The following is a 21,517-nucleotide window of genomic DNA, read 5'->3' on the forward strand; positions in this document are numbered from 1 at the left end:
TCTGCAAGGGTATTTTGTGTTCGGCAATCGGAAGCTTATTGTTTTTTTTTCTGGTTCTTGTTCTTCTTGCTCTTCTTATTCAAGCTGCTGTTGTTGTAGTGGCTGCCACTTTTGAAGTATGCTCCACTTGGCGCCTTCACTTTCCAAATTCGTTGACATAAGGTAATTGTATTTTATTTCCAGCGCAGGCATGACGAAGAATTGACAAGGAGACGTGGGCACACCGGCGAGCAAGATGAAGAGCAAGAGGCAGAGAAGAAGCGAAGAGAAGCGAGCAAAAGTTTGAAGCTAATGTATTTTTATTATTTTTGCGCTTTGCATTTGAAATGCAGTTGCGATGCTTTCAGCAATGTCTCAAATGTTATTATAATACGACTATTGTTTTTCCTTTCTGCTTCTTCTTCTTTTACTCAGACATGCTGAGCATATTCCCCTCTCTGGTGGGGGGTATTAATATTATTATTATTCTTTCATTTTCATGCGCCTTGATAAACGATATTCTTAAATTCTGACGCACTCTTAAATTAGCGCAGAGCCCGGAACGTGATTTGGTTTCTAGTGTTGAACTCAGCCGGAGGCAGCACACATTTGCACGCACACACACACACACACACACACACACTCACGACTCAATTGAAAATCAAGACTGGCAAAAACTTTGCTGCTCAATTACAATTAAGATGGAGATGTTGCACTCAAATTGAATTTTCAGCTGGCGCGTACTTAGTTGCTCTGTGGATTTTGCCGATATCTGTTTTTACATCGCTTTTATTTTTATTTTAAGCTTTGATTGCAATCATGGCATAAAAAAAAAATCAGGCAACAACTGCAGCTGAGAGTTGGGGCAGCGCAGACTGGGCCAGAACGGACGTTGACGTGCTGACAGCGCGTGCAACTCTGAACTTGGTTTGTTGTTTTGGTCAAAAGTTAATTATCTAAAATGCTTTTTATGTGCTCTTCTTTCATTTTATTATTTTTTTTTTTTTTTGTATTCTGTTTGCAGTCTGGACATTCATTATGCTGCAGCTGATATCTGGTCAGCTAGATCTTGACTTACCCATATTATTTGGATATAATGCTGGCAGTGTGCCATCCTTTTGGTATCTGGGTGGTGGCATGTCCGTGCTCTCAACCAGATATGTCGATGCCGCCTTCTTGCGTGCTTCGTCCTGCATGGGGTAAAAAAAGAGCGACACGAAAACAATCAATGAAAATGCAAGCGCCAGGAGTTTTCCCAGACTCAGACTCAGACTCAGACTCTGACACCTGATCCTTTGGCTGCACCTGGGTAATTACGCCCCGCTTAAGCTTTTGTTTTGGGAGGCGTTGAAAGTCATTTGCGCACAATTGACAGCGGCAATGACAGCGACGACATTGACGACACCTTCTCGGAGGGGTGCACGTTGCGTATACGCAACGTTGATTTATGGCACGCCCCGTAGGCAGGCAGACTGTTAACAGTCAACATTAGGCAGCAGTTTTTGTGGTTTACTGCGCCACAGCAAGATTACGCGGGTAATAAATGATTTTAATAATTTGAAACGATTTGTTTGCCGTTGTCCCCGCTCGCTTGAGTTGTGTTTGGGTTCAGTTTGGTATGGTTTGGTTTTGGACTCGCGCTCATCATTATCATCAGCAGGGCGCAATTAATCATGACGTCTTAGCCGGCTGCTGCTTCCGGCTTGCTCACTGGTTGTCAGCCAGTTCCGGCGACCTCGATGTCAACAGTCCCAAACCCGAGACCAGTTCCGGCCTTGAGTTGTAATTTCAAGCGCCTGGCAATAACTTAAGACAGCCCATAATTTTTTAACGCAGTGCCTGCCTAAATGCTGGCCACAGTTCCTCAGTTCCAACATCAGGCGACATTTTGCCCATTGTACTCTCATTCGCGTTCACAAATTGCATATTCATGCACAATCCCCCCCCCAAAAAAAAAAACCTAATAAGAATGCTGCAGTCGGGTGTAACCAACTGGGAGCAACCCTCCACCAAACAGCTTTAAAGCATTCTGACTGTAAAAAAACTGGAAAATTCTAGATCTGAGTGTGCTCTACGAGAATCTATGCTCTTAGTTTGGTGGAAAAATCTACCCTACTTAATTCTCGGACGAATAATGTCTTCTTTTGGCTGTTACCTATGATTGCCTAAAACGATTATACCCGTTTTCAATGAGCACAGGGTAGACAAAATAGTTTGGTATAAAAAGTGGACCTAAAAACTGAGTTCACAAACGGATAAGTGTGGTGGTAGTTTGTGTGTGTGTGTGTGTGTGTGTGTGTAGTATACTCACAATATATTCCGGTTGACTGCCCTCATTGGAGTAGGACTCGCTCTTCTCCGACACGCTGGACAGTGTCTCGCCGGTGACGGTGTCATTGTACGAACTGGGCGCGTACATTTCGATGGTCGCCGTTTTGCCTGGTTGATTTGTAGTTTCCGCCACTGGATGCGACAATGCAGAGAGAGAGAGAGTGAGAGAGGATGACAGAGGTACAGCATCCAGCCAGTTTGGGCATCCAGCAAAAAAAAGGTAGAAAGTATGCGGCGCAAATATTGAAAAGGTGTAATTGGCAGTGACATGCCGAAAATTGATTGGGCGGCGGCGGCGGCGGTGCGCAGTGCGCCAGTCATTTGGAACACCGCACGGGCGGAGCATCGGAGACCCGGATATGGTGGGTTTGTTGTAATGCCATGGGCGTGCGAGTGGGCGTGGGCGTGTGCATGGGCGTCAGTGTGGGCGTGTGCATGGGCATAGTTTCAGGCAATGCAAATCAAATGCAAATAGCAAAGATTGTCAAAGTGCAGAGCAAGCAAATGTTGCCCATCGGGCAGAGGGAGTGGGCGGTTGATGGTCACGGTGATGGTGTGGGTAAGGTGGCAGGCATTGTGTTAAATTATTCACATTTGGTGCAGAGTAGCGTGGAGTCAACAACAACAACAACGCCGGTCGTCCATTTGGGATGCCAACGCATTTTTGTTTGGCCGTGGTCAAGGGTTAAAATCAATGCACGATGTTCAGTTCGGCGATGCGTGGCAAGGCAAGGCATGGCAGCGCGAGGGGGCGCGGGGAACGGTCGAAGAGTAAAAATGCAATTAAATTTGTATATAAAATGCCATTAAATGATTCATGGCACATTTTCACAAATGGCAACGACGAAAATGACCGCGCCACATGGTTAACACGTGTTTTCCACAAAGTCAATGTGCGTGTGCGTGTGTGTGTGTGTGTGTGTGTGTGTGTGTGTGTGTGAGTACGTTGAGTGCATTTGTAGTTTCCATATTTACACGAAAGCAGCATTTCGATGAGTGATACGTTCAGGTTTCATGTCAAGGAAAAATATAAAAATCGAAAATATTATGTTAGATTATTTAAAAATATTTAAAAATTATTTTATGAATTTATAACAATACAATATTATATGTGTTGTTGTTATTGCAGAGCTTTGCTAATATATTGACTAAATTCTGACTTTTTATAGATTATTTTGCACACAGCTTTCAACCCCTAACCATTTTCACTTTAAATGGTTTTTTTATGTTAATAAGAATATAAAATGCTTTTAATTGCGAGTCGTCAATTTGTGAAGCACTCTGCCGACAGGCCGTCACGTATTTATTGCGGCAGTCGTTAATAAAATATGTTGCCCGGGGTCAGCTACTCGGGGAAGTAGCTTCACTAACAAATATGCGATTGCATTTATAGTTTAGTGAATTAAAAAAATATTTTTTTTTAACCCATTTACATGCTTTATTTATGGTGACACGTGGCGGTTACAATAAAGCCAAAGCCTGCAACAGCACTACAATTGGCTTTAACAAGAATGAAATGGTATTTTTTTGGCTTGCCGATAATTAAATACCCTCGCTTCTAAAGGAGCTATAAAAAGTGCCATGCTGATTGGATTTAGCCAACAACAACATATGAACGGGCCGACAAAGCTGTATCGGACTTGGAATACCCTCTGCTGGGCTATAAGGTTGAATTCTTAAATAATGTCAAAACTGGAGGAATTGAAAGCAACATTTGAGACGTCCACTCGCACCCATTAGAAATCAATGCACAGATATAAATACGCATCGAACGGCAAAGGTAATCTCAACATTTGTGGGCTACTTGACTCTGTCAAATGTGTGGACAGTCAGAATTAAAGGTTACCGCACGGGCTTATCACTGTCAAAGCCTTCGGCCAATAACGTTCTGGCTGGGAGGCTTAATTCTGTATGCTGTATTACCTGTACCTACTACCAGCCTTACGTCAAATAAACCGACACAGAGATTACAAATTTTGCACTTATGCCACGACAGCCCGAAAAATCTGGTGCCGAGTGGACGGGCAGGACTAAAGGCGAGCGGATTTTGTCTGCTTTTTGCGCTGCCATATATACATATACATCCATATATATATATATTTATATATGTATAGATGTACATATATGACATGGCTTAGACAGCTTTTGCGGTCGTCAGGACAGTTAATGACGTCGCCGTCGACGGGTTCGTCTGCTTTGAAGGTTTTTCTCCTAATCTGCTGAACTGTTGGGGCCTAGGGTGAGCCGGGCAAAAAAAAAAAAAAAAATAACTGCCAGTTATGCTTTGACTTCTCTCAGTTTTTGTCAGCATAGCTTCTGTTCGAAAGTGTTGGGCAAACTTCTTGCCTAGCTGTGCAGTTTTTATACCCTGTACCCATTGAGAAAAGGTATATGCAGTTGTGCAGTATGAGTATGAATATTGTTGATAAAGCCGATAAGGGGATTTGAATTAGTCAACTAGCCTCTGATATTTCTAGCATGTATATGACATTTTAAGAGATAGATAAGACAAGCTATACACAGACTAAAAATATTTCACAGATGATTTCGTCAATTAAATACCCTGTTATACTCAATGGCAACGGATAATAAGCTCAGAAGTTAATGAAGAATGAATTGTCCATAAAGTAGAGCAAACAGCTCGGAGCGGTTTACAGGTTATCTGGAGTTGGTACAGAAAATTGCAAATACCAAATATTTAAGGCTCACCCAAATGTGTAGCATGTAGATAGCAATCCTTAGAAGGAAACTTTTAAAACTTTTGGACATCGGCAATGGCGCCGAATTGTTTGACAGGCTGTGTGCTTATCTCAACAGATTCGATGGACAGTTCCATACCCGCTGCCCACTGAGGCAGCGTAGTCAATTGTTTAAAGAGTGTCAAAGTCAAGTGGTTTCCGGAGGATTTCGTTTGTATTGAAGCGTTAGCGACATCGCTTATCGCCTCTGGCAACGTTCGCACAAAAGTTTTGCCTAGTGTTGCAGCCACAGTCTGACCCAGCTGCTCGCCTCTTGCTCTCTGTCATTGGTTATTGAAATTTCATCTTTTTCGAGTCTCAAATTAACGTTTGACTATTCCAAGTGCTAACCCAGGAGCACGACTACTCTTGTAATTTTCATTTTGTCTCAGTGGAACTGCCGCTTTGTCATTTCGCTCTACGCACTTCATATCTACGGGGCAGTCGACGAGAGGCAATAAACATTAGAAATGGCATTCTACAGGATGGCAAACTCATATGAGAATGATATATATATGTGTGTGTGTGTGTGTGTGTGTGGTTGTGTCCAATGTCCAGTCGAGTCCATTGACCCAAGATACAGCCGAAAAGCCGAACCGCCGACCAGCTGCCAACCGCAGACTTTTGGCATAGTTTATCGGGCAACAGCCCAGTGGAATAGTGAAAGCTTCTTGGCCATGTCCTAGTGTCAGTGCGGATGACTTCCTCTTGTGGCGGGTGAATTTCTTTGCCGTCATGCGGCATTTGGACACAAAAGCGCAAATGCACATTAAAAATGCATATCCAAGGGCCGAGCACAACAAACAAACAGCAGCCAGCAGCAGCCAGCCCACAAGTCAAGTTTCGCTAGCGAAAACATTGAAATATGCAGAGTTATCTTCGGGCTAAAAGCTGTCCACTACTCCCTCCTATATTCCTCGCATCCCTCGCTCGTCCCCGTTGTCATCCTGGGCAACGCACCAGTTTCCCTGACAACTCCTTTATGGTAAAAAAAAAAAAAAAAAAATGGAAAAAAATGCTTTTGGGCATTGTCAGTTATCGGCTTATGGGGGGTTCGGGAGCGGCTCCAAGCCGAACATTGTCATAAAAATGTTGTTGGAGTAGACAGTTTTTTTTTTCTTCTTTTTTTCGGGTAGCAAAAGGAGAAGGCTGCTGGCTCGCTTAACAGTTCTTGTAACAAGCGGCTGTTAAAACTGAAATATGAATTTCTTTTGTGCAGGGTATTCAAAAGGATGGCGGTGTTGGGCACTTGCATCCATATGCAAGCGCGTCATTTGTTCAAACCTAACTGTGCACTGGCAATAAGAGAGAAATTTCCAGGCGTCGTAGCTCTGCCCCTAACCCTATACCTACCGCTAGCTCAACTCGCATCCGTGTCCGTATAATAAAGCATGGCTGAATTCTAAGAAAAATATCTTATTTATGTCCTGCGGCTGTAGTTCATGCTCCGCTAGAGAGTCTAGAGCCTCGCGCTCATAATGTCAAAAATCTTGGCCTACATTTCACACAGACCGAATTCGAGAATGCAGACAAAAGCGGCAACTACAAAACCCGCTGAATAGGGGCTAGGGGCGTTCCCAAGGAGTCAAACTTCAGTTAATGAAGTACAAACCAAAAAATGAAGAGAAATAGAAATAACTAAAGCTGAAGTACTTAATAATAATTTGCAATTTACTAATACATGCTATAAATTATTTCATTTTCCTAGCAACGGTTACCCAGCTATCTTTGGGCCAAGTGATTATGCTATGTATTTAAGATATCACTTAAATTAAATTAATATATTAACCTCTCATTTATGTGCTTATTACCCTTGAGCTTTGATATAAATCTGTAAAGCGGAGTTGGAACTCGATGGAATACAAAATAAGAGAACAGTTTTCTGTGAAATTAGGATAGATCTCATGGGTTTTCAATCAATCACTCAATCATTCGGTTAGTAAAGTCAAGCAGTTGTGTATACATAAATGCCCAGCTAGTTAAAAACTTTATAAACTTTGTGCAGAAGATATCATCTATGCTACTTGGCCATGAATACAAAGCGAGCCATTAAGCCGTCAAAAGTTGAACTGGCGGGCAAAAAGTCGGAGAAGTTAACCAACTCATAAGTCAAATGTTTGGCAAAAGTATATGAGCATACATTACAACTGCAAATACCGAGTACATACTGAGAACTGCGAGTATATGCACAGTTGTACAAACTGTTGCGAACGACAACTGGCAGTCGGAATGCTGCCTCCGTTGCCTCTGCTGCCTCGGGGTATGGCATGTAGGAGCACATAATATTGTACCAGGCTCACGTACAAATGCGTATGCATTATTCTGGTACGGTGGTGCACAGGGACTGAGTCTGAGTCGGAGTCTGATTGAGAAGATGCTCTGGCTGCTGGTGCGGCTGCTGTGGAACTCTGCGTGTCAAACCACTAAATTTGGCTCAATGAAAAATAATTTGGTTAGCACGCCCGGCCAAACGTTGGCTCATCTCTGGCCATGAATTTTTGTGGTTCTGGCACTTGAAGCGTTCGAAATTTTTTTGCTTTTGTGCTAACACTTTCTGCACGTTCCAGCTTGGTTTGTCTTTGAGACCTGACTTGCCAAGAAATGTCTGCAATTTTCTCAACTCAACGGTCGGGTGGGTCGATGGGTCGGTGTGTGAAACGGGGGTCATATTTATATTTCGTTCGCTTGGCCTGTTGAAATATAATTCCATATTAATAAACAATCTCCAGCTTTAGCTGCAAATTGAGCGGCAGGCAGCCAGCGCAGGACTCAAACACTTGCCGGACACGTGCTCTCTATGCTATCTGGTGTCTGCTGTTCTGTCTAGTGTCCGTTGCCGGGTGTCTGGTGGCTAAGGATGGGGTAAAGCAATCTGATTTCCGAAAGATTGTGCGTTCAGCTAAGAAAACGATGCACATTTGTCTTCGCCAGCGGGCAAACGGGGGCAAGTGGGGCAACCGGGGCAAAAGGGGGCAACCGGACGAGGTGGCTGCCAACGTCGTTGTTCAATAAACAGTTGCACTTGGCATGGCCCCGAGTCGTCGCTGCTGTCCGCTGCCAGGATGCATCATTATTTTCTGTCATCATTATATTCTTGTTGACTGCTCAGAAAGCGGTTTGTTTTTCTTTTCGCATTTCGCATTTCGCTCTTCCCGTTCTCCCTTTTGACTTGGCTGTTTCCTTGCCATGCTCGGGCTCTGGTTTTCTCGCGGAAATTACAAGAAGCGCATATTGCGCATATACGATATCCAAGACCTATAGCCCGCCCCACCTTTATCTATCTTTATCTGTATCTGTGTGTATATCATCTATGTAGATGCAGGAAATTGTTTAGTGAGCATCATAAAGTGAGCAGCCACGTCCACTGGGAGCATCGGATGTTGCACAACGCGTTTGCTTCCTGTGGTGTCGCGGAAGTGGTGTAAGAGCCACGAAGTGGCTGCAGCCTGACTTAAGACTAAACGATTACGCCAAGAATAAGGGTGTTCATGAATTTAAAGTATAATTTGCATGGGTGAAAATGCCTGATGAATACGATTAGAGCTGAACTTTGAAACACGCAGTGACAACAAAAAATGAACATAAATAACAAGCCAGACACATAAAAGTACAATAATAAATATGTATGTTAAAGGAAATAAGATTAAATAAATAAAAACCATGTCAACGAACCTTTTTTACGCCGCTGATGTACAAAGAACCAAGCGACAAGCGCAGCATTGACCAAAAGAAATCCGAATGCCGCCAGAGAGATGCCAATTATGACCAGATTCGGCGTGTTGCTGGAATCCTCAGTTAACTCGGCTGGCATCATTTCAAGTCCTGGTCCATGACAATGTCGCGACATCGAGTCAAAATAAACCAAAGCCAACCGAAGCGAACCAAACGAAACCATGAAAAAAACAAAAAATATGCTTGCAAAAATAAAACAATAAATAAATTCGAAACGAAATGAGAAATTGTAATAAAAATGACGCAGCAGCGTTCCAGGGCAATGGGATGGATGCGAGCTGCTCGGGGGCCGGCTAGTCGGCGCTGGGAGTTCTGCGGTCGCGCCCCATTTCCAGCTAGAGCTGAATGTATCTGGTCCCGGTTAAGGAACCCATGCAAAAGTGACGCAAATCACGTAGCCATGGAGTCACAATGGCGCACGCGGAAACGCAGCCTGAACATGTGACGGGCAAATGAAATTAGCGCCGTCCGACGCCTGACCACACGGCACGTAGCAGAGGACCGTGGGTCCAACCGTGGGGCTGGATTATAAATTCAAATGATATGATGGTCATCCGCGACTAGCTGTGACAGCTAACAAGTATTGTTTTTCTTAAATTTAAAATCCCTTTATGTGAGGTTAGTCGAATGAACATTGTTGGATTTTCTGAAAAGTCTGAAATCGAAAGATCTTTTCAACAGGAGTTTAAGAATTGATCCGCAAAACAACGTCTCGGTGTTCGTAAACTCTAACATCAATCAGTCAGTCAATCAGCTGCATAATTTAGAACAAACAACAACAACAACAACAACAACAACCCCATACAATATTCCTTTTTGTGTCGACGGCGATAATATACCTCGCTTAAGACGCTTCTCGTTGCGCTTGTGAATACAGCAGCCGATGAGAAGCACGTTGAGCAGAACCAATGTGATTCCCGCCGCGATGCCGACTAGCAGTATGCCCGATGTGCCACCCAGCGGTGTCTGACTAGTGGTTGGCGGTCCACCGCCCAGCGAGGAAGCCGGTTGCGAGGGAGGCGGCGCTTCTGCGGTGCGGCCGTATCCAGCGTGTATTCATGTTTTAGGTCGAGGTTTGGCCGTGTTGTCGTTGTCGATGTCGTTGATGTTGTCGTGGACATTGTTGATGGCCATAATACAATTCCAATTAAGTGCAGCGTTGAAGTAGAGAGAGAGAGATCATTGAGTGAAGGAATCTCGTTGGGTGGAACAGTAAATGGCAGCAACTACCGCTGTGCCAATCTCAGGGGAAATGGACACTTCATTTTCTGGCACAGCAACTGAATGGACAGCGGATGACCATAAATGCCAACTGGCGGTTGGCGCATAAATCAATGTGGAGAGGCTGGTGCCAGGACGGGACAGGCACTTGGCTCCCGGCTAATTTGAATATTTTGCGCGACTTTAAGCCTTGCTTACCTTTGGTCTGGGCACGCGCCAAATCCGGCAGGTAGGAGCTCTGGCCCAAATCATTCCACGACATAACCGAAAACAGATACAGCGTATTCATCCGCAGCCCGCCGATGGTCAGCTTGTGGCTGTTGGGAAGCCCATCAATGTATTTGTACTGCTCGCGGTCGGCCATCCTGCAATCAGAGAGAGAGAGAGAGAGAGGGAAATGCAACGAGTTGAGGTAAGGCTTCTGGTCGAGCTGGCAATTTCATTAGTGCGCGTGACATTTGCAGTAATTGCAATGGAATGAACTTAAGGTTTGGAGAATGGGGTTTTCGAATTGAGAGGGTGGGATACATACCGATATCGGACGCGATAGGAGGCCTTCAGGCCGCCATCAAAACCTGGCGTCCAGGCTACGGTGACAGTGTCATGGGTAACATTCAGTATATTAAGACTGAGCGGTGGCTCTGGCTGGGAGGTAATGTCCAGACGAACCGTTTCGACATCCTCACCCAACTCATTGCGTGCCACGCACTCGTAGGCGCCATAGTCGGCGGGCGCCACCTTCTCCACAATCAGCGAGGACTCGTAGGTAAGCGAGTCGATTTTACGCTCTTCCAGCTCGTATTTGAATGTGTGATTGATGGGCAGATCTTTACCGTTCTGACGCCAAACGAACTGCGGCTTCGGAGAGGCCTGCGCTCGGCAGGGTAGTCGGCCCCGTTCCCCAGTTCCGCTCGCGGCACGCAGCAGCGTCGGCGACTTGGCGATCTCCGGCGCGACTGCAAATGAAAATTAGGAGTAGCAGACGCAAAAATGAGTAGCCGTTGAATCACTTACACTTGACTATAAGCAGCACATCTCTATTGGTGGGATTGGCCACGTGGTTGTCGGCCACGCACCGAAAGTTTCCGACATCTTCGCGTTGCGCGTTCTTAATGTGCAGATAGGCGGTGCCATTGGTAAAGGTTGTTGTGGTCTTTACTTTCATGTCGTAGCCCACTCGCTCCCATTTGACATGCTCGTCGGCGAGCGGTTTGCCCTCAACGGTGCAGGACAACATGGCATCCTCGCCCGGATTGACAATGATATTCTCCGAGACGGACTTAATGGCGGTGCCATCTGTGCATGAGCGGTTGCTTAATGGCGGACTTATATGGTCTCTTTGGGTACTTACATTCCACCACAACGGTTATATTGATGCTGGCCTTGCCCTGGGAGTTGCTGGCCGTGCAGGAGTAGATGCCGGAATCTTCGCGATGCAATTTGGTAAAGTTGAGGACAGCGCCATCCGCAAAGATGCGATGCTCGCCGGCGGAGACGCTGCCGCTGGTGTCTTGCGGTATGGGTGTGCCGTTCTTTGTCCAAGTGTAGCTTATTAGGGCAGGGTTTGCATTGGCCTGCAGCGGTACCTGCAAGGACTCTCCCTCTAGGCCAACTGACGTCGACGAGGGCGGCGGCACAAACTTGGGACGATCTATGCATGTGTGTATTTGTGTGTGGGGGGTGATGGAAAAGGAGAAGCATTTAAATTCCAATTGCAATTTCAATTCCAATTTAAATTGAGATTCAGATTCAGATGAAGTCTAATTGCTCAATTAGGTATCCAGACGGACTACTTACACAGCACATTCAGGCTGATTGCCTCGTGGACGCTGCGCTGCAACGCCTCGTTGGCGCTTTGGCAAGTGTAGACCACACCGTTCATTTCCTGGGTGATGTTTAGCCTGAATTCGAGCGTGGAGACCGTGCCGCCCCAGAGGCCTGGCTTGGACGTGTTATTAATGCCTGCGAAGCAGCAGCAGGAGCAGCAGGAGGAAAAAAACAAAATGGGCGTGATTTTACTTTACTGACTGAACTGGACGTTGGCTGGGCTGGGCCAGTTGACTGGCTGGCAACCAGACCGGATGTTGTCGTGGAAACGCCTTTAAAAATGCAACGGCGGCATCAGCTCTTCGGAGGACGCAGCAGCAGCAGCTGCTGCCATTTTGACAACGGCGCCGCCAAGTCCACACCATGCCATGCCATGCCCTGCCGCATGGGCAAACTTCCAAAATCTTTGGCGCTTACGTACCTTCAATGGAAATCCCATCCTTCCACCAGGACAGCTTTGCCGGTGGATTGCTCGAGCTCGAGTCGCAAATGATGGTCGCCTCCATGCCAGGTCGCAGCTCTTCCGGTTCAATGCGTATTTTTACCGTCTCTGGCGCAACTGTAAGCACAGCCAGCGGATAATAATGGCATGAGCTGTCTTCAACGACTTTTCTGTGCGGCAACAACAACTACTTACAGTGAACACTCAGCGTCGTAGACTCAAAAAGTGGTATCTCCGTGGCGCTGTTCGAGGCCTCGCAACGGTATTGCGCCTGGTTGTCGGTGACGTTGGCCAAAATAGTTATTTCGGCCGAAACGGATTTGTCTGCGGCCCGAATGACGGAGTTGATCTGGAAAGCAACAGCAAAGGTAAATTGCGTCAGTTGGCATAATGTATGTACATTTGCCGTTGGCTAAAAAATAAACATGCACCTCCCCAAAACAGGGCAAGAAAAACTCAGCGTGTTCTAGTCGAGAGTACCCAACGTTGAGATACCGTGTTCCCGGACAGGCTTTTACACATTCTAGTAGACTTTACTATAAAATATGCATTCTTATATAACTTCCTTCTTTACGGTCCGATAGGTTTACGATTTACAGAATTAAAAATTGCATTTATGTTTAAGGATTTGCCAAAATCCAGGAAGCAAAGTTATCTAATAAACGAATATCTATACACCAAAAGGGGTCTCTATGATCTCTCTCAATATTTGTATATGTGCTAAATATCTGCCTTCTTTTGCTTGTTACAAACATTTGCCTAGCTGCACTAACCATTGCCAATGTCGAGAGGGTATATAAAGAAAAAAAAAACACACACATACTGATAAAAAAAAGTGGGCGCGAAGTGAGCTAAAAGCAAAACAACTCGCGGCAATGTGCTGCATATGCAAAGAGACAGACAGTGGCAGCTGGCGGAGCAGCTGGCGGGCGAAGCCGAGAGCTAGCGTAAAACACAGCGCATTTTAATTTTGTTGATAAAATATCATTTAATCTGCGCGCCCAGATGAGCAGCGGCACCAGCGAAAAGCCCCAGGCAGCGCCTTTCGACTGGGATAGATACCAAACCGCAATGGTGATAAAGATGGCGAGAGCTGGGCGTGCAGCAGTTGCTTGTTTCCGTTGCTGTGACAGCAGTGAGCAGAAGGCAGCTGGCGGTGGCCACTTGCCATTTGTTGTATATCAACGTTACAGCTGCTGCAGCGGCAGTGGCTGGGACAGTGGCAGGAAGTTGCCCCCATAAGTATGCAACAGCAGCTGTGCCAGCTTGTGGCCACTTCCGTTGAGGCCCAGCCCAGCTAAAGATTTAATTTTTCAGCTAGACCAAGGCAACGTTAATTGCCCGATAGCGCATCAAAGTGCAGGTGTAAAAAGAGCCAGAGAATATATCTGGATATATAAGTATAAAACGGTCCTCGGCCTGCTAACGCCTTATTAGCACTTTCAGCCCATAAAGCGGAAGCGGAAATGGTCAACAAAAGCGTCATTATTGTTTGGCGCATGTTTGTTGTCTGCTGTTGATAGCATAACGAGTCCAACTGTGTGTGTGTGTGTGTGTGTTTCTATCTCTGTTGCTCTAGTTAACGTTTTGTACCCTGTACCCATTGAAATAAGGAAAATAAGGTATACCAGCTAGCAAATCTATGCTATACAAAGAATGCATATTGTTCATCATGATTTGTCATGCCTGTCTAGAAACCAATATAGCTACAATTTCTTTTGATCGAATTCTTATTCTATTCCCAAATTGATTCGATTGAAGAATATAGCCAAACATGATATGTAGATATGGAATAAGCTAATTATGTAAATGAAACTAAGATATATTTTACATGGTAATTCATAGTCGGGCACTCCTATTTGTATGTTTTGCCTGTGTGCTGCAAATGCTGTGCTGCATATGCAAAAACAAAAAACAGCAACAAAAACTTACCCGCTTGTCGTTTTTATACCACGTTAACGTTGCCAGCGGATTGCCGCCCGATGAGACACAGAGCAGTTTTTGCACCGACCCGGCTGGTATAATTTGTCCCTCCATATAGCCCGAAATTAATGGCGGCGCGGGCGGATCTGCGAAAAAGATAGAGAAAAACGTCAGCATAAAGGACCTGGCAAAAACAAAGAGAGCGAGCTCCCAAAAACTTGGCCAGCAAATTATGGCCTACTAAGAGTCGGAGCCAAACCAACCCAAGAGCAGGACCAACCGCTGTGACGTCGCAACGGGCCGAAACAATAAAAATTAAAATTATTTAATTTGCCGCGCATAAAGTACAAAAATCTGGAGGGCCTCCCCGAGGGCCACCGCATATCCACATAAGACACAGCGGCCCGGCCTTGAATATTTCTAAATTCCCGTGCAGCTGGAGAGGGAGGAGGAGAATGAAACAAATTCTATGCCCCATCCAACTGGCAGCTGCAACGTCTCAGCACAAAGCGGTTGCTGGACACTGGGCAGATGGGTTTTAGAGGGGTTTATGGGGATCTCATTACCCCAGGCCCTGAATATGGGTAATAAATGTAAATCTCACAGTCGGGCTACGGCTTCGGCCTCGCCCCGCTGATGGTGGGCAGAAAAATTAATTAGCGCTGCAGGAGCTGCACAAAGAGGATCCATGGAGTGGAGTAAGGCCTTCCAAGTGCCCACACAGAGCTGGCTTTGTTTACAGTTGTTGCCACTGGCGTTGACTAAGTCAAAGCTGAAACTAGGAAGTCGGCGCAATTATTAATAAGCCTTGTGTCCTGGACCATGTTACCAAGTTGGCATCTTGTTATCGAGAAGTGACTGCTGGTTGGTGGTTTGGTGGTTGGACTGTCAGCTCTTTTTCTCTTTCGCCCCCCTCTCGTTGATTTTCGTGTTCGTTGTGTTCGTTGTTTTGCGCTTTTCCTCACGCTGTCCACTTATAATTGAGGCAAATGAAGAGTGACGTCGAACATGGCATAATGGAGTTTAAGACACCTGCGTTTGTAACGTGGCAAATAGAGATGAGATGTGACTGGACATGGTTGTAGCAGGAGCAGCAACTAGAGAGAACCATGTCGGTCATAAAGGGAGAATGTCGGGGGCTGAACAGATTGACAAGCGTTGACGTAGCGCTGGCAACTAATTGGACTTTTATGTGGCAAGTGTGCATGTTAATGACAGTCTGTGCGAGAAACCCGGGGTAGTCGTAGCCGCAGTCGTATTCTCCCAACCCAACAACAGAAAGTAAGAGTCGTGTAGGAGTTTTCGAAAGTTGTAAAAAGTTAACTTTAAATTTGGTTATGTTCACATAAAATTTATAGCACACCACAGGCCGTGAAGATAATGCTGCGGCTAAGCTTGCCGTTCTTGGTGCCATAGCTTTGGAGGCAATCCAGAATCTTTGTGCCCTTCACAACTTTACCGAAGCCAACGCGGGAACCGTTCACCACGCCGAGTGGCTTGAACGAAATTGAAAAGGACATATAAGTTCGAAAGCCTTGTAAATGTTCCTTGCTAAAGGACAGCACATAACTGGAGGCACCGTGATCAATTATCTTGGCATCGTACTCCATGGGCTGATTCAGGTCCCCATTTCCATTGTCCCACAGTTCGACATCAAGCCAGAGATTTGGAAACAGTCGCCTAATAATCAGACTGTTGTGCCTGTTGCACATGCAGGCACGCACTAACTGCAGCACTACCACGGGAGCCGCCTCCGTGTACAGTTGGACGACGATGCGGCCGAGCGGACGCGAGCCCTTTAAATAGATGTCTAGGTAAATTTGCGGACGCAAGAGATGCCAGCATTCCAGGTCCGTTTTGGGCATGTTAATGTTGTAGCCCTTGTACTTTTCCAGGCTTTTTTCGGGCATAACAAACGGCTGCAAGAGTCGATTACTTTTTTTGGGCCGTTTGTCTTTCGCTGGTAGACCGGTATCGATCTCGCTGACTACATCCATAATGCGCTTGGCAATGTCCTGATTCTCTTGGTCAATTCGAGTCATTATCTTTAAGGTCATTGGCAGCGAGGACGTGGTATATAAACGCTCATGGCGAAATGGGTTTATAACACCATGGGTTCGCATTGTTTTTGATATCTCTACCAGCATCTGAATGTTCGTCTTGGTACGAGCATTGTAGGACTCTGCATTTTGCCGCAAACCCATTACGCCGGTCAAACGGGCCGCTTGGAAGCCGGGTGGTTTCGTATCTAGCTCACTCACAACATTGAGCACTCGATGACGATGCTCTAGCCATGCCTCCCTGTGGCACGTATGGCCCACTTTAACTTTGGGCTTCTTTTTCTTAAAAGTCGTCACTTCTTTACTTTTTGGCTGTACACGCGATTGAGCCTCTCGAACCGGATTTTCTTCAAGTGAAACGAAAGAAACTTCTGAGACACATTTCGGCAACTCTGGCATGGCTGTTTAATCAAAAATTGGTACGCGTTATCAAAACTTAATACAATAAAAATAAGTCATACAAATTCTATTATTTTTTTTTTCATTCTACACGGAAAGTCTATTTAAAAGTACTAAACCAAAAGTCAGAACCTACTTAGGTCACTGAGTTAGAAATGTAAGTTTGGCGTTCTATTTGAAAAAAATCCGATTCTCTGGCACTTCGAAAAATTAACGTCCCTATACATATCAGACTAAGAGTGTAACCTGTGCTTGGACGACGGCACCATCCAACAGAAGCCCTCCTTGGATAAGATAAAGCATCTGATCAAAGCGCCATTCCCTTCATCAGGAAAGTCAAGTAACACAATAGACATTCTCAGTTTTTTTTTTTGATTCCCACCCATTCGGTAATCAGTAAATCAGACGCTGCTTAATTATACACTGGTTTACTGGCAATACATCGAATTTTGTCAAGTTTAGTGGGCGGACTAAAGTACGCCACAGCTGGTACAGATAATGCCGCGGCTGAGGGTGCCGTTCTTGGTGCCATAGCTCTGGAGGCACTCAAAGATTTTGCTGCCCTTAATGACGCGACCGAAACCGACGCGCGAGCCATTCACAACTTGGAGGGGCTTGAAGGAAATGGAAAAGGACAGATTGTCGCGAAAACCCTGCAGGTGTGTCTTGCTAAAGGAAAGCACATAGTTGGAGACACCATGATCAATAATCTTGCCATCATACTCCAAGGGTCGATGCAGGGCCGCATTGTTGTCCGTGGGGAGCTCCACGTCCAGCCAGAGACCGGGAAATAGCCGCTTGATGAGAAACTTATTGTGCATGTTGCACATGCAGGCGCGCACCAGTTGCAGCACCACCACTGGGGCCGCCTCCGTGTACAGTTGGACGACAAAGCGACCCAGTGGGCGCGCTTCCTTCAGATAGATATCAAAGTAGATGCGTGGACGAAAGAGCTGCCAGCGCTCTTTATCTGTGCTGGGCAGCTTGATGTTGAAAGGCTTGTACTTGGCCAGCGCCTGATCGGGCATGGTGAACGGCTGTGTAGGTTCTTTGTTGGTATTGCCATCGGGTTTTAAGCCCGAGTCAACCTCGCTGACCACTTCCAAGATGCGCCTGCCGAGATCATGGTTATCCTGCTCCATTTGCTCCAGATTGTTAATTATTGCTGGCACTGCAGACATCACATTGGGACTCTCGTAGCGGAAGGGCTTAATGGCGCCGTGGGTGCGCATAGTCTGCGACAAACCCAACAGCATATGTATGTTCTCTTTGGTGCGTTGCATGTAGTTAACCGCTTGGTCGCGCAGTTTATTTACACCGGTTAGTCGCACCGCTTGGAACGAGGGCGGCTCCCTGTCCAGATCGCTCACCACATCTTGTAGGCGGTGCCGATGCTCGCGCCACATCTCGTAGCGTGCCGCCTCCAGCACAGTCATGACCCTCTTTTTCTTGGCCACATTTTTCTTGGGGGTCTTTACCTTTGGCAGCTTAAACTTTATCTCTGATTTAGACGGATTCTCCTCAGAAGAATTATTGTCCCGCTCCTCGGGTGACACACATCGCGGAAACTCATACATTACAAAAGTTTAAAAAGTAATGCACACACGTTATTACACAAACCCAATGATATTAAATATGCTTAAATCGATGATTTTCAACTTATCTGCTAAGACTTTGAAAACAAACTGAGTTAAATTTCAAATACCCTAGCCGGATCCTGATAATTGCAACTAGTTTGATTTGTCGGACAAGCCCTTGCGACCACAACTCTTTTGTCGAAGAAAAAGTTTGCGAAAATTTAATTATGGCTTCCGGGTAGGCGACAGACTGCACGATGCGGCAATTTGTGAGCAATTAAATAGGATGAAAATCTGTCTTTGCAATCTAAATAAAACTGTATTACAGATTATTTGACTGAGTGATTGAATTGGACTATTCGCAGCAGTTGAATTTTGGGGAGCATATCGAAAAACAAATCATATTAGAATGCTGCTTAGTACTTACATAGAACGTTAATCGTGTGCGTGGAGACAACATTCTCGGTGAGCTGCATGTTGAGGCCATGACAGATGACCACCAGGGAACGCTTATTGGGCTCCACGATGGTCGTGATGTTCGAGCTGGTTGTCCAGCCGCCTGAAATGGATAGATTTCAAGATGATTAGTGAATTAATAAAGTGTGCTCAGGCTAACATATTGCTGTACATCTAGTTTGCACTCACCCTCGGCACTGACGGCAGTCTTCGATGTGGCATTGCGTATCTGGCGGCCACCAACCATCCACTTGATCTCGGCGGGCGGATTCGATGGCGCTGTAGCGCACGTCAAGGGCACAACGTCGCCGACGCGTGCTTCTGTCGGACCCGTCACCGTCACTTGCGAAGGTGCGACTGTCGGTTGTATTGGAGCAGATGGAAGTAGAAGGAGAATTTTAGTTAAAACGAGCCGGAGTCAGAGTAGAAGCATTAATATTTAATAAGCCCGCGTCAATGTGAGACGCTGTCTTGCTTGTGGCATGCCGCACGGCTTCACATACTGCGTATCGCACGCTCTTTGCCGCGTGTGGGGCAGAGCCTGGCTAGAGACTGGCTCACTGCATGCAAATGATGACTGAGTGACTGACTGACAGGCGACTGTGCTGTGCCGAGCTATTACCTAATTCCAGGAACGAGCAGAAGCTGCAGCTGGCTTCTGTCAGCTATTTGCCTTGATGGATAAGTGCAGGCAGCCAGTCAGCCAGCCAGCAGTAGCAGTAGCAGTAGCCGTAGCAGCAGCAGCAGCTGTGCATATATTACGCATACGCTATAGTGGACCGATTGGGTCTGCAACCGGGGAATACAAAACTTCGTCTCGATATGTTTCGCATATAAATAAACATTATGAATTCTTAACTTCTCGCATATTTCGCCATACATCTTCATTCCGCACACACACACACGCACATCGTCTGAGGGTGGGGCAGGGCTCAATGTGTATTCCTGCTACGTCTTCATTTTTGTGCCACATTTCTTTATACATAAATAATGCGTGCTGCTTGCCAAGAGCGAGCGCAGCTGAAGTCAATGTAGATGCGTGTGTACGTGTGTGCGGGCGTGTGTGTGTTTGTGTGTTTGTGTGTGCGAGTGGCCACTCACTATGGCATATTTTGGGGGCTAAACAAGGTAAACAAGGAAAGCTTTTTGGGGCTAAACAAGAGCCAATTTGATTGGAAATCGCCAGCAACTGGACAAGCCCTGGCCACGTCCGAGTAGTTGCGGGATTGGCTGGGCCACGTGCCAACAGGTTCGCCTAAAGCCTTTCATACTATGCAAACATGCTGCCAGGTAAAGCAAGCGCTAAACAGCGACAATTCAGCTGGGCGAGTGGCTCGCCGCTTCAAATTTAAATATCACGCATACGCGACGTACGCCCTCAAGTCAAAGCCCATTTGCATGTTAGACACAAGAGTGTGGGGTGGGGAAGACTGCATGCAAATGCCGAAGACTAACGACGTTTTGGACAGACGTCGCATACTTTTTAGGTTGCTGCGCCTCGGCCTGATTGCAATTGTTGTAAAGAGGCGTGGCTGAAAGGATGCTAAGGGAAGAGGGAAGAAGTGAGCGGGGGGCAATGGTGCTATTTGGCACTTGAAAAGAATTTGCATTGCTTGATTTGACAAAGCTAAGTGGGGTGCGGGTGCAAAGTGCAAGCTTAAGCTTAATTGCAAAAGAAAGCAACAGCCAGAGAGCGAGATAGAGAGGGAGAGGGAGAGAGAGAAAGAGAATGTTGTCAGGCTTATTTTCGCTTTGTGTCGCGTGCCAAGTGGCAGGCTCTGTGGAATGCAGCGAATATGCAAAGGACGACTGTTGACACAAACCAGCAACGGAATCTGAGTGTTGGCATAAGTGTGTGTGTGTGTGTGTGTGCGTGCGAGTGTGTGTAAATATGAAAATTAACGAAATACAATTAGGCAAACAAGCAAAGAAGTCACAGGCGTTGCAGTAGTAGGCAATTGTCAGCGTCTGCATAACGAGCACCAGGGTCTGGCTCTGGACAGGCGAGAATCGGTAGGCAAGAGATTCAAGTGCCACCAAAGGCTCACTTTGATGACGATGAGGCTGCAGCTCTAGAGTGGTCGGGTGGCTGGCTGGTTGGTTGGTTGGTTGGGTGGTTGCACTTACACAGAACAGTCAAATCCACTTCCGCCTTGAGCGGTGTCTGGGACATCACATTGCTCGCCTCACATCGGAAGCGCGCCTTGTTGTCGCCCGCCTCGGCGGTAAATGTGTAAATGTTTTCCGACAGCCGGCCCGAGGTTCTGCAAGTAGTTAGATGGATTAAGGGCATGATGGTGAGCTGCAACCAGCTGCCCACTTAGTAGCCACTTACCTGTAGGCCATACGTATCTGCGAGTTGTTTTTATACCAAATGAGCTGCGCGGGCGGATTGCCGCCGCGACTGCGACAAATCAGCTCCACCGTCTGGCCGCGTCGCAGTGTCTCGCTGGGCGAATAGCCCTCGATATAGGGTGGTCCGGGTGGATCTGTGGTTGGCATAGAAAAGAGAGCAAACACAATAGTAAAACAGTGCGACGTGTTTATAAGCCCCTCTATATAAAGTTGGATAATGGATAATGGAAATAGCAGTAGCAAAAACCCGTGTGTGTCTGTGTTTTTTGCGTGCATATTTAATTGTAGTGGCTGCCACAAATAAATTCAATTTACACTAAAACAAATGTGGCCAGTTGGACAGTCGAACAGTTGGCCATGCGGCATGCCACCAGGCCGGGCAGACATGGACTGGCGGGCATATGAGGCAGAATTTGTGCGCGATTTTTAATTGAAGTGTTTGCATGCAAATCGTTTATGTGGTCAAACGCATTATTT

At 46.2% G+C, this 21,517-nt stretch overlaps 3 protein-coding genes across 8 annotated transcripts in view; all 3 read right to left on the reverse strand.

The window, feature by feature from the left end:
- The window catches only part of sns (sticks and stones), a 63,379-nt gene that overhangs the window by 13,604 nt on the left and 28,258 nt on the right, over nt 1-21,517 (reverse strand). For 2 of the 6 annotated variants that reach the window (XR_011416837.1, XM_032437272.2), the window contains exons 5-19: nt 21,021-21,174; nt 20,813-20,949; nt 18,875-19,042; nt 18,657-18,788; nt 14,203-14,339; nt 12,466-12,619; nt 12,250-12,387; nt 11,799-11,963; nt 11,353-11,652; nt 11,016-11,297; nt 10,534-10,957; nt 10,200-10,366; nt 9,620-9,808; nt 2,291-2,442; nt 1,058-1,169 (exon numbers count right to left, since the gene is read on the reverse strand). Coding sequence is in view for 5 of the 6 variants with exons in the window: in XM_032437272.2 (XP_032293163.2) it covers nt 1,058-1,169; nt 2,291-2,442; nt 9,620-9,808; nt 10,200-10,366; nt 10,534-10,957; nt 11,016-11,297; nt 11,353-11,652; nt 11,799-11,963; nt 12,250-12,387; nt 12,466-12,619; nt 14,203-14,339; nt 18,657-18,788; nt 18,875-19,042; nt 20,813-20,949; nt 21,021-21,174 (2,811 nt within the window). In the remaining variant the exon portion in view is untranslated. Of the gene's footprint in view, nt 1-1,057; nt 1,170-2,290; nt 2,443-8,616; nt 8,871-9,619; nt 9,809-10,199; nt 10,367-10,533; nt 10,958-11,015; nt 11,298-11,352; nt 11,653-11,798; nt 11,964-12,249; nt 12,388-12,465; nt 12,620-14,202; nt 14,340-18,656; nt 18,789-18,874; nt 19,043-20,812; nt 20,950-21,020; nt 21,175-21,517 lie in introns of those variants that run through there. The other 4 variants (XM_070209638.1, XM_070209634.1, XM_070209635.1 and 1 more) reach the window with 4 other exon arrangements.
- On the reverse strand, nt 15,493-16,749 carry LOC26531799 (uncharacterized). Its single transcript, XM_015169264.3, has one exon. The coding sequence runs from the start codon at nt 16,650-16,652 to the stop codon at nt 15,546-15,548; it is 1,107 nt and encodes a 368-aa protein (XP_015024750.1). The 5' UTR covers nt 16,653-16,749; the 3' UTR covers nt 15,493-15,545.
- On the reverse strand, nt 17,065-18,334 carry LOC26530875 (uncharacterized). Its single transcript, XM_015169261.2, has one exon. It carries the CDS (start codon nt 18,227-18,229, stop codon nt 17,123-17,125), a length of 1,107 nt encoding a protein of 368 aa, XP_015024747.1. The 5' UTR covers nt 18,230-18,334; the 3' UTR covers nt 17,065-17,122.

This window comes from Drosophila virilis, chromosome 5, assembly GCF_030788295.1.
Source record: "Drosophila virilis strain 15010-1051.87 chromosome 5, Dvir_AGI_RSII-ME, whole genome shotgun sequence".
Taxonomy (NCBI): domain Eukaryota; kingdom Metazoa; phylum Arthropoda; class Insecta; order Diptera; family Drosophilidae; genus Drosophila; species Drosophila virilis.

Excerpts from the sequence above, each read along its gene's own strand:
- LOC26531799 (XM_015169264.3), bottom strand. The coding sequence starts at position 16,652 with ATGCCAGAGTTGCCGAAATGTGTCTCAGAAGTTTCTTTCGTTTCACTT.
- LOC26530875 (XM_015169261.2), bottom strand. The coding sequence starts at position 18,229 with ATGTATGAGTTTCCGCGATGTGTGTCACCCGAGGAGCGGGACAATAAT.